Raw genomic sequence first — 12260 nt, 5'->3', positions numbered from 1 at the left:
GCGGCCGCCCCGCGTTCCGCCGCTCGGTGTCATCGGGGCCGCGCGGTTCCCTCTGGCGCTCGTCCGCCGCCCCTCGCTGCGGACGGAGCCGTTCCGGCCAACCGCCCTGCGCGCTGCCACAACGAGCGCCGGCCGCCCGGCACCGGGACGGGGTCGTTTTCCGACCCGGAGGGACGGTTCCCTCCGCGAACACCGGCAGCAGCGCCCCAGGGGGAGGTGGGACTGCCGGGGCAACAGGGAGCCGTGGTAACGCGAGAGGTTCGGCCCCGTTCTTCCATCGCCCCGGTGCGCGGCCCGTCACGGAGATTCGTGTTTGTCACCGTGACAGCTCCGTGCACCGCGCTCTGTAAGAGCTGCATTGGGAAGCGGAGCACTAAGGCTGGAATTTGCGTCTCCTTCTCCTCACCCACCCGCGCTAGGAAGTTTTCGTGTTAAGCAGGGCCTGTAACATCAGCATGAAGGCAGGGCCCGTCCTGCTGCAGCTGTTCCACACCTTCCCCTGCCTCTGCTGTGTCTCATAGCGACAGGGAACAAAATACGGCCAGGGAGATGCTACTCAGCTCTGTTTCCCAGTAAAGCAGGAGTTAATCTAACGTGCTATCCTGTCAGCCGAGCATGCCTGAAGTAATCCAATTAGAATAATGAGGAGTAGCCAGCAGTACAGCCTAATACTGTTCCAGCCTAACGCTTCACGCTGACTTACTGCGCCGTGCACCCATCTCCACACACACACACACACACACACCCCTCCGCGTGGAGCCGATGAGGAAAAAATAACGCACGGTGACAGGTGGCTTCAAGGAAAAGAACGTCTTCGGCAAGGTTTTTATTTCTGTTTGAATGATTGCTCCAACAGCTGCAGCAGAATCCCTGGGGAGCGCAAGAAGGCCAGATCCCAGCCCTGGCAGATGCACGGCAAGGGCAGGTTGGCAGCTCCGGTGGTGCCAGGTATGGCACTGCAGGTGGCTGAAACAGCACAGGTTCAAAGTACGTTAGAAAGTTCCAGTCTGGATAGAGCAACTGAAATGGGAGCTGGGACAAGAGATCCAGCTCAGTTTTTCCATGCTTTTGTCAATAAACCGGTGTTATCCATCACAGCCACCCCAGAACAGAGGACGGCACACATTCCCGAAGGCTTGTTCACTTCTTGCACTCAGAGCTGTAACCAACGCTCGCTCAGCCAACTCCTCTTTCCTGACTTCAGCAGGGAAGGAGGAAACAGCACTTCTCCTTCCTGTGTGCTGAGGGGAAAGAACTGCCTCATTTCGGTTTGTATTCACGTATGTATCCAAAGATCCCAACACGACTGCACCACAGAAGAGCCGCTCTTCAAATACCCAAGACATAACCTAACTCTCTCCAAGAGAGCGGCAGAGAAAGCACGCTGGAATAAACTGATTTAAACAAGTTTTATTCAATTGTCTGATGAAAGGAAATTGACCAATATATAAAAAAAAAAAAAAAAAGTCAAGGAGTGACCTGACTTTCTTTAAGCCTGCTACACCATTCGGGCACTTTTATCAACTCACACGGTAACTGCTATGAGAACACACCTCCACGCCTTGACCTCACCTGGGCTGCAAGGGATATTGTATTTCAGAATTGTGCAGGAAACACTTCAGTAGCCCACGCTTGCAACTAGTGTTACCAAATGACTAGCTACACGTTATACAAACACCTTATGATAAGAACCACGAGGTACGTTATTTCTCTTTTTAATACATTAACCCGCAATCCATCAATCCATGACGAACGGTACGGTTAAATTAAACAGGTTTGTAGTCGAGCTTGGACTCCAGCTTCTTGGAATCGGCCACTTTTCTCACAGCTTTCATGAAGTCCTCCTGAACCACGAAGTCATGATCGGCGCGGATGGCAAACATACCTGGGAAGAATAATGGCACGGTAAGGGGGTGCTCCTCGCAGCAGCAGCACGGAGGAGATGCTACGTGAGCTCTCGCTCAAACGAAAGCAGAAAGGATTTGTCCTACACCCCCTGCACAAACTTTTACATCTGTCTTTTATATCATGTAATAAATCCTCCGGGAAGAGGACAACACCACCCCTTAAGGAAGGGATGCAAGAAGGGAGTGCCAGCAAACAAGCGCTGCGTGCAGAACGTTGCTGACTTCCTGATTGCACTGCCAGCAGCGTGTGGGAAACGGATCGAGTGTGGAAGTGTGAAGCATGAATCAAACGAGCCCATCAAAATTAAGAGAATACCTGCTTCAGTGCAGACGTTCCTTAAGTCTGCTCCATTAAAGCCATCCGAAAGCTTCACAATTGCTTCATAATCTGTTCACAAAACACAGATGTCAATCAGAAGTAAGTTCACGTTTCTCCATGCGGGTGCTGCTGAAATACACGTCCAGCTCACGAAGGAACGCTTTGATTTCCATGCAAACTGACGGGCTGCTAAGTTACCTCAACTGAAATAACCAGCTGTATTAACCCATCCATTAATTAATAAACGTATCTGAGCTGGAAGTTCACATTACGCAGTCAAATCTCAAAGTTACTGATTTGGACGTTGCAAGCAGCAACGTGAAACGCAGGAAAATCTGCATCAAGGAAGCGTTCAAATCATCATTTAAACAATATAAAAAGCAGAACAGCAAACTTCAATCCAAGCGACCAGCTCGGTCCCCTATTGAAGTGCACCTACAGAAGGTATTAAAACGCCTTGAGATGCCAAGCCTGATATTTTATGCACATACACTTACCAAGAGCAACAGCTATGGTTATAGTTTCTACAGTGGCTTTCCAAAACACACTTGAGCCTTCAGTGCTGCACATTAAAAATCACTTTTTCATCTATCATAGGGTTTTAATGCCATGAACACCCCGTTTTCTGATGAGATCATTCTGGACTTCCTTCCAGGAAGTCACAGCTGAGCACCACTGCCTTCCCACGTCACATTCAGAAGTTTAGCTTGTAACCCATTTTACACCTCACCTTGCTAAATGGTATCAGGGAATGACCCTACCCTGCTTTAGCTCTAGTCCCCAAAGATACAGAGGAACAGCTCAAAGCACACTACCCCAGGTTCATGATTTGCCTTGGAGCATCTTTTGTATCTTAGACAACAGCCTGATGCACGTTTAAGCCAACAGCGCCGCTAAGAAAGGCAGCCCTCATCCTCTCGCCCTCCCCCAGCTCATTCCCACTCCAGAGCCACCCCCTCTATTGAGCTGCAGCTGTTTATGCAGCCAGATGGTGAACGAGATCAGTTCCACTATCCAGATCATGCTGCCTGGCTGCATGAATAGCTCGTGTCAGCAAAAGGCGGGGGCGGAGTGGGGGGTGGCACGGGGCTGCGAATAAGCAGGCAAGGCCTGTGGAGCCTCGCTGAAATACAAGGCAGCCAACATTGTTTTCAAGTCCAATCACACTTGCAGCTTTCTCGAGGAAGGCTCTGAAACTCAGCTGTGAGAATAAAGCTTAGAGTAACCCAGTCATGAGATGAACTTCCCCAGTTTTGATAGCTCTCCTCTATGCTCTAGAGACACCTCTACACCAGTAACCAAGGACAAGCTGGGTTTCAGGTAACAGTAAGGTTTTCATTACGCCATCTCGAAACTCCAAAGTTAAGCTTCTCTGACTTTTAAAGCTTCTTATTTTCAGACCACTGCAGTAGGGTGTTTTTTTTAATGTTTTTTGGGTTGGTTTTTTTTGGGGGGGTGGAGGGGTAAGGGAAATGCTGCTTGTTTGCATCAACAGAAAACTACCCGATGAGAATCATGTCACCTTTCTGGTTTACAACCGTGCCCTTCACATTTTTACAAGCCAAAGTAGGATACCCAGGCAGGATATAAATAACTAAAAACACTCACCTATTTCCCCATGTTTAGTGATGGGACCCGCATGAATCTTCAAAATATCTAACCTGGCTTGTTCATTTGGTAGATCGATATCTGGAAAGAATTACAACTTCAATAAAAGCAGCACAGCATAATTCATACAGATAATATCCTTTCAGCCATTGAACTCACGGATCTTTCTATCCAGCCTTCCAGGTCGCAGAAGTGCAGGATCCAGTGTGTCTGGCCTGTTAGTAGCCATGATCATTTTAACTCTGTGCAGAGTATCAAATCCATCCATCTGATTCAACAGCTAGAAGAAAAGAGAAGTTTGTTTTTAAATAAGCCAAAACCCTCTAGCCTGATCTGCTGCACTTCCTTCCCACGTACATACTTCCACCGAGTTAATAGAAGTGGTACAGACAAACCAGAAAAACACTACAAGCCTTCTAACAGAAGGCCACAGCTCCCTGCACATTCTGTGAGTAATAAAGCAGAGCTTAAGAGAGACACTGAAAATGCTTTGTCCAGAGGAAAAGATATGGAACAAAGCAGAGCTCAAATGTGAAAGACTTGGCTAAAACAATATGGCCATGGAAACAGTGCGAGTACCGGAGGACCCAGTCGTTGGCTGACACATTTCAAGTGCAATACACTAAATCCAGGACATTCAAATTAGATTTGGAGAACAGCCTCTAGAATACTAATAAACATATGAAGGCATTTCATTGTGAAGATTCAAAGTACTTGTTCTTTGATCACAACGATTTAATTCTTTATGTAAGGCAGATACATTCTTTTGCAGCGGACAAACTGTTTGCAAACATGGGCCAATGAAGAATTCTGAAGCTAGTGGGAGACTTAATTGTCACTAGTGTTTTAGGAATTCTCTTCACACAGCCAGGTTTGCCAGAGCACTCGGTACAGAAACAAAGAAATAACACTACTCCTCTTAGTTTTGAGAACTGAACAAGTCCTAAGATTCTATAAAGTAAGCGTCTGTGGGATTAAAAGATACAAGCTCTCCTTTGCCTCTTGAAGGAAGAGGAAGAGCTCCAAACGATCAAGAAAGATGCAGTATGCAAAGCCACGTCACAGGAAGAAGAGAAAACGTCCTTAAACAATTTCAGCAATTGAAACGGCTCCTTCAATTAATCTCTAAGTCAGATTCACAGCTGAGTTATCAGGATGTGCAGCTGCCTTCTGTCAAAGCAGTGCCTACATCAATTTAGCTTAAGACATTAACTCAGAAAACTATTTAAACTCAGAAAATTATTTAACACTGAGTGTAGGACGTGTAACCAGAGTTTGGGCACTCACCTCCATCAGAGTCCTCTGAATTTCTCTGTCAGCTGAGGTGCCTTCAGAGAAACGGCGGCCACCTGCAGCGCACCAAACCCAAATCATTACTTTGGCCTCCACACAACATTATGTAAGAAGACAATTAGGTATCCCTCTTAATGAGAAGAGAAAGACTGGGGAAGAATTGCTTAAATGCACTCGTTTTAAAGTTCTTGATACAGTCAGAAAAATCTAAGCCACGTGCAAATAGTTATGGTTCTAAGCTAGCTGCAATAGCTCCAGATGGAAGGACCTCTTTGTCCTGTTACATTTCTTCTATAAAGACAGCAAGTGTGCGTGTTTGTTCACAGCAGAGACAGTTGCTTGATAAGTGAGTTGAACGTTAAGAGAACCTACAGCCACCCTCCAGGCCACGAGCCTCACCAATAGCATCGATCTCATCCATGAAGATGATGCACGGCTGATGATCTCTGGCGTAATTGAACATCTCTCTGATCAGTCGAGCACTTTCACCAATGTACTTGTCCACGATGGAGCTTGACACCACCTTTTGAAAGCCAGACGACACGAGTGAAGAGGCAGTACAGCAAACAGATTAAGCACACACACATGCATGTGTGTGAAGAAGCAAGGTTACGTTACCTTTAGGAAGTTGCAGTCAAGCTGGCTAGCAACAGCTCTGGCCAAAAGTGTTTTCCCAGTACCTGGCCAGACAAGAGACTGATGATGTTTAACAAGTAACTCAACAAGTCTGAGCATCACCCTTAAGCCTTGCCCCACCACAGTGAGCAGGAAAAAGAGGCAAGATCTATTTGCAGCCAACCACTCACCAGGGGGGCCGTAGAGCAGGCAGCCTTTTGGAGGTATAATTCCCACACGCTGAAACAGTTCTGGGTTTGTAAGTGGCAGTTCTATTACCTGGGAAGAGACAAATAAATGGTGACTGCTTCAGTCTGAAAACAGACAAGAGGTCTCAGGAGGATAATGGAACGCTTGCCAGCCTGTTTTCCAATACATCTGTATTTTTAGCTCTCTGTGTAGCATATTTTGGATGAGAAACTGTTAAATATGATGTCTGATTGACCTAGTTGACCAATCCTCAATCTTGCCCTCGTTGGTCAGACTTCACTTCTGCAACTGCCCATTTCCCTCGATGCTTGTTGTTCAAACCATGCTTTGCCACTGTCACAATACCCAGAGCAATTCCAGCACCTTGTGTGCAAAATCAGTTTGTTGGCTGCCAATCCTAACTATGCCCTCACAGTACTCCCTTAGCTACAACGGCTTGGCATCCTTCAAACCCCCTTGAAAAGACTTTCTTCATTGTGGTGAAAAGTTCATTGTGGACTTTCTTCATTGGCAGTGGTGCTCAGCACAACCCTTCCGTGCTACTGTCAGGTGTGTACAGCACACAGTCTGTGTTAAAGCCAGCTGGCTCACAACAGCACGAGCTAGCCTTCCAACTCCCACATTCCTGGGCAGGACTGCACAGCCTGCAGCACCGATGCCCAAACTAACAGGATTACTTCAGTATGAATGCACCAGCATCCTGGGATCACATTGCTATTTACCACAGTTACAAAGCTGAAAAACATTTAAACACTTCAGAAGTTATCGACTAGCGTAGGGAAAAAGAGGTGCAAGCTAATGAAATGTGTGAAGCACTCATCTGATAGGATCCTCTAGCAGCCTGTCTCATGATAGTTTAGGACAAGCATCAATAAAACATTTATGCCCTGAAAAACTTGACTCAGAGCACATCCCACTGTTTGGTAGCGTTGTTCGGATTTGAATACCTCTCTCAGCTCTCTGATTTGCTCCGACAACCCTCCAATCTCAGAATATGAGACATCCCCTGGATCTTCATGAGACATATTATAAACCAGGGGATCCACTTCTCTTGGCAAATATCTGGAATAATAAAAAAAAAAAATAGGAGTAAGGATGTTTTACTGCGCAGGTACTTATATGGTTATTGCAATAAATCCTACAGCAAGTACAGGAGTTATTTATTTTCCTTGCTTCACCTTGAAAACAAGACAGATATTTGTTGGAAAAAACCAAATAAACAGAACAAACCCCAAACCTAGCTAACTTTTAAAAAGCTTTAAAGCAAACAGAAACAGAAGCTCAAAAACTGCTGAAAAGGCCAAGTTGTAGCTGAGTATTTTTCCCCCTGGAAGACCAACTCCTTTTTAAACAGATACAGAAGACTCCCGTCCAAGTACTTGTCCTTAAACACTGCTTTAGAGAAAACTTCTACAAAATATTACACAACTGATGACTCAGCCTTTTGCATAATCTGTTCATACAGGTATTTCTCCCTGGTTACGTGAGGAGTAGAAGAACAGCCACAGAGCAGAAGCCTACCTCATAATAGTCAGAGTGGTCATATCCAGAGCGACTCTTGTCCCTGGTTTCAGCTTACTTTTGTCAAGCTAGTAACAAAGAAGATACTTCTGTTAGAACCACACACCCAAACAATGTTTGGTTTTAGCCAAGACATTTATTGTGCTCAGTAAAACAAGAAGAAACAAGGCTGCTACGCTACACGCCAAGCAGCTGCTCTAGTAAACACTGCTTGTAGCTCACCACCATTTTTGGGAATGGTGAAGCTATGAAGAAGCAGGCCAGCTATTTCACAGGCACCTAGAAGTGAGCCAGGAGCTGGTCTAGCCCAAGGATCCTGTAAGCTGCCACACATGGATGCCAGTAAAGCTAAAACAGGAAGAATTTTTTGATGTTGAAAGAGATCTTGAACAGCAGGTCACTAACTTATTTCTGCTACTTTTGAAAGTAAATACTACCCTCTAGACCATAATTCAGTCATACGTACATATAATTTGTTTTAAACTGCTGTCAATCTGAAAGGATTAGTAAGGGATCTAATCCTCCCCTCTGCTCAACACAGGACAGAACCAGCTGCTTCAAAACAAGCACGCAACCCTTTAAGCACACCAGGAACAGCCTGTTCATTGGAGACTGAGCTCGCCACCGCTCTACTCAACGGCTTCCTCATTTCTGAGCTGCCAGAAAGGGTGCAGAGATGTTCCTGACCTGTCTCCTCCAAGCCTTTGTTCATCCTTACAGACACAGTTATACCTCTCCTTCAAAGTCAGTCGCTCCGGTTGTTGTTTCCCTGCTGTTGTTCACCTCAGACGCCCTACCCGCCTGCCTCTTAAGTTTCTGCCTTCCTGTTCACCTCTAAGAGTTTTAAAGAAAGCTTGATACCAGCAGTCCTATCCCAGCACTCTGTAGCATACCCTACTAATTTCTGCTGGGTTTAAAGCTGCTCATTTGCATCCCTCACCCCGTTTTTGCTGTTCTAAACGAGGTTTCCCAGCCTCATCTCTCCCACACCGCAGAGGTGAACGAGACTCGTGGAAATCACCTTGTCACAGTTTTCGTTCCTTTGTTTTTAAAGAGGTGCTCAACCTACACGTGAGGAATATAAAACCTATTCATCCTGAGCTTTACCAACATGCCATCTGAACAATGGGGATTTCTACAACTGTTAGCAAGCTTCCCAGCTCCCCTGCTGGGAGATTTACAAGGTCTCATGGGTTACTCAGTCTCCGGTAGCCTTTAGGATCAAGCTGTCACTCCTCCCTGATTGGAGTCACTGATAAAACCTCTTTTCAGCTGCCTAACCAGCAGAAATAAGTAGGAGCTCGAAATCATATCAGATTCCACACTGCCCGCTAGATTTATGTCATCCTGCAGCGAGAAGATGAAAAGAAAGCACTTGACCTTGAATTCCTTCAGAAGCACACTTCAGATAGGGAAGCAATTTTCTTTTCATTTACACCCTGTGGCTCTCCTTCCTCAGCAGCACAGCACAGCCACGAGGGCCCCGATCAAAAGCTGTTCTTTCAGGCTGCAAAACTCCCTGAGAAGTTTTCAAAACATCGAGGCACGTAACCGTTACCGCTGCTTTTTCGGTCTCTCCGATCAAATCGTGGATCTTTTAAGATCAAAGAGTGCTTTTTGCACAAGAACAAACTCCAAAGTACACGCTGCAAGGTCAGACTCATCCAGCCACAACCTACTCCTGAGCGTTTCTCTCTGTTGGAACAAAGAACCTCAGGACTAACACAAACCTAAAACACGCCTCAGTGGAATTAAGTGCACTTGTCTCAGAAGAATATTCCCTTTATTCTAGTGATAGGCTCCCTGGGCTGCTGCTTCATGGTTGCCTCAGCGCCTCCTACAGTCACCACAGCTCCATTACAGGTGAGTCATCTAAATGGAGGTGGTTAACGTGTGCATTCAAGTTCTATTACGAGGCTTAAGTTCATCAGAAGGAACCAAACATTTTTCTGAGGCATGAGTATGCTTAATTCAGAGAATCGGATTACTGCGAAACGTTTGCAAGCATTTTCTTTCAGCAGAATGAGTTGCAGGATCAGTTTTCCTGCCAAAAGATAAAGAAAAGGCAACTGTTGTCAAGCCTACATTCGTGCACCTCTTAATGAGAAGAAACTCCATCACAGCTTCCATTATACAAGGGAACGTGCTACAACCATGAGGTGCTGAACTACAGCCGCAGTTCCTCCGCCCTCCAGCACATGAACCAGCTCAGGATGCATGGAGAGGTGACAGCTGTGAAGAAGTACTTGCACTTATTTATGCATTAAATCAATTAAGTAAAATACTGCTGCCTTCTCAGGATAGGTGATCCTTTCTCAGTGCCATAATTCTCTCTATAGGAGATACCTTACAGTCTTGCATTTCATACGTGTGCTTCTTTGCTCCTACGTATGAAACTCAGGGATGAGCCTAGCAAAATGGAACTGAAGATTCAGTCTCACTCCCCAGAATGACTCTTCCACTAAGTTCTGTGGCACCACAGCAATATGGGGCTTTTGTAAAGAATTGTTGATTTACAGTGTCTTAAATGGGTCACGCTCATCGTTCAACTCACCAACCAGCAGCTCTGCAACATATTACTTACACTTTTGTACAAAACCAGAAAGTAAAAAGCAAAAGTATCAGAAGCTGGGTTGTTTGGTAAGCAAGGTTCCATGTAAGTGTGCCAGCTTTTATGGTGTATCTAAAAAAAGCTGCTGTCCTGCAAACGAGAAGCACTAAGATGCTTTAAGCTGTTAAAGACAAAACCCTTTCATCAAGTGTTCAGAACAGGGGTGTTGCCTACCATAATTATTTACTGAAATGGAGTGCAAAAAGTATTAGAAAAAATATAAAAATATAGTTATACAGCACTACATCTAAAGCTTAGCATAGGACCATTACTGTTATCAGGCTGTGTTCGCAGCATGGCAAGGGAGATTCTTCACAGCTTGAAGGTGTGACGATTTATTTCCAGAGTTCAAGATCCAGCAGAAATACTGACCTTCAAATCAGTGACAAGGATAAATACTTGCAAGGCTGCAGGAGTGTTCTGAATTACTTTATCTTAACTAAGAAGTTATGCTATTGCCAGATAGGAAGGGAGAGAGCAAGCAGCTACCTGTATAAAATAGCCACATACAGCTTAAAGAAGGAAATACTTAATCCCGTTCAGAACTCAGTCGATCAAAAGCCATGCTAATATTCAAGAGCAAAGCAATCTCTTTCTGAATATTCACATAAATCAGCTACCTGACGGCGACAGCCAACCACGTATCTTGGTCCATTGGTAGCCTTCACGATGACTAAGAGAAAAAAGATCACAGAGAAAAATAAGTTAACTTGATTCACAGCTCTGAATTTCACTTCTGATTCTTTACAGTTGCACATCTTGAGATGAACGTTCACTGCAAAAGTTTATTTACAGAACTTCAAAACAGTCCCGTGTACTTACACTTCTCTTCTGTTAGCTGTTTAAGCACCTCGCCAACAATCTGCAAAAGAATAAATGCAGTATCAGCCTACAGATCAACCACCCTTGCCAAACAACATTTGTTTCAGAACACAGAAGATGGCTTTGAAATTCTTTCTCCTCCTTCAAGCTTCACACTAGGGCTTTAATTTCTTTTAACAATTTCCCTTAGCCAGGACAAACAAAGAAAACCTCTCTAACCGATATGCTTGGTAGGACAGCCCCTGATGGCAAGGTCCTCCCTTCTGTTTGCTGCACTATTCCCACTTACTTTTCCTTTGTGATAAAAGTGAACTTAACAACTGCCAGGCAAGTTGTTCCAGCTACTTCTAGGCAAGCTCACCGTCCACTGCCACAAGCCATTACGACATTGCCTCTTACATACCTGCCCAACACTCTGCAAGGCCTTGAGATCATTTTCTGACTTCTCATATTGCTTGGTGAGCTCCTTCAGCTGCTCCCTTACTGGACAAAGAAAGAGAGAAACGCAAGTTTTGACAACTTCCAGCCCTGCAGGAACCAGGGACCAGGCCCTTGCACAGCAGAAAAGCAGCAGGTGGAAACTGGGCACACCAGGCAAGTCACCCTGCTGCTCAACAACCGCAGGGCCTCAACACAGTGGTTTGCGACCAGAGCCGCAGAAAGGGGCTGGGTTGGAAGGAACCTTAAATACCACCTAGTTCTGGGGCAGGGACGCCTCACACCAGCTCAGGCTGCCCAGGGCCCCATCCATGGCCTCGGCTACATCCAGGGATGGAGCACCCACAGCTCTGGGCAGCAGTGCCAGCACTTCACTGTCCTCCGAGGAAAAAATTTCCCCCGACACCTAACACAAACCTCCCCTCTTTTAGTTTAAAGCCCTTCCCTTTTGCCCTATCGCTATCAGGCCGCGTAAAAAGGTGCTCTCCCCGTTTACGAGCCCCCTTCGGGCACCGAAGGCCGCTCTGAGGTCTCCCGGGAGCCTTCCCTTCTCCAGGCTTTCCCCATCAGTGTCTCTGCGTAGCACAGGCCCATCCCGCGGCCCTCAGGAGCGGCCCCGCCCGCCCCCCCTCAGCGCGGCCGCCGTCCCGCGGGCCGGGCCGGGCCCATGACGAAGCGCGGGCAGCGGCGCGGCGCGGCAGCCCCGGGGCTCCCCTCAGGGCCTTCAGACACCGAACGGCCTCCCCGCCGGGGCCGCCACTCACGCTCCTTGAGGCGCCCGTCGATCTCCTTGTGCTCCAGCAGCTTCTTGCGATAGTCCTGCAGCGCCTTGTCTCTCGGGTCCGCCATGATGAGCAGCCGCCGCTCATAGGGAATGCCGGGAAGGGCCATGGCCGCCGGGGGGCCGCCCCGCGCC

General features: G+C 46.6%; 1 protein-coding gene across 1 annotated transcript; it reads right to left on the bottom strand.

Annotated features, from left to right (window-relative positions):
• PSMC6 (proteasome 26S subunit, ATPase 6) lies at nucleotides 1700–12254 on the bottom strand. The gene is made up of 14 exons (XM_021402670.1): nucleotides 12109–12254; nucleotides 11310–11389; nucleotides 10907–10946; nucleotides 10705–10757; nucleotides 7474–7541; nucleotides 6900–7014; nucleotides 5934–6021; nucleotides 5746–5807; nucleotides 5527–5650; nucleotides 5122–5183; nucleotides 3994–4114; nucleotides 3835–3915; nucleotides 2224–2295; nucleotides 1700–1885 (listed from the first exon to the last, which is right to left on the bottom strand). The coding sequence occupies exons 1-14, from the start codon at nucleotides 12233–12235 to the stop codon at nucleotides 1767–1769; spliced, it is 1212 nt and encodes a 403-aa protein (XP_021258345.1). The 5' UTR covers nucleotides 12236–12254; the 3' UTR covers nucleotides 1700–1766.

The sequence above is a fragment of the Numida meleagris genome, chromosome 6 (genome assembly GCF_002078875.1).
Source record: "Numida meleagris isolate 19003 breed g44 Domestic line chromosome 6, NumMel1.0, whole genome shotgun sequence".
Lineage (NCBI taxonomy): Eukaryota > Metazoa > Chordata > Aves > Galliformes > Numididae > Numida > Numida meleagris.
Note: the sequence above shows the minus strand (reverse complement) of the source record. Positions and strands in the feature narration are given on the sequence as shown.

Excerpts from the sequence above, each read along its gene's own strand:
- PSMC6 (XM_021402670.1), bottom strand. The coding sequence starts at position 12,235 with ATGGCCCTTCCCGGCATTCCCTATGAGCGGCGGCTGCTCATCATGGCG. Across the intron at positions 7,542-10,704 it reads TGGTTGGCTGTCGCCGTCAG|CTTGACAAAAGTAAGCTGAA; the intron begins GTAGCTGATTTA and ends CTTTGTTACTAG. Across the intron at positions 2,296-3,834 it reads CACTAAACATGGGGAAATAG|ATTATGAAGCAATTGTGAAG; the intron begins GTGAGTGTTTTT and ends TTTTGTGAACAG.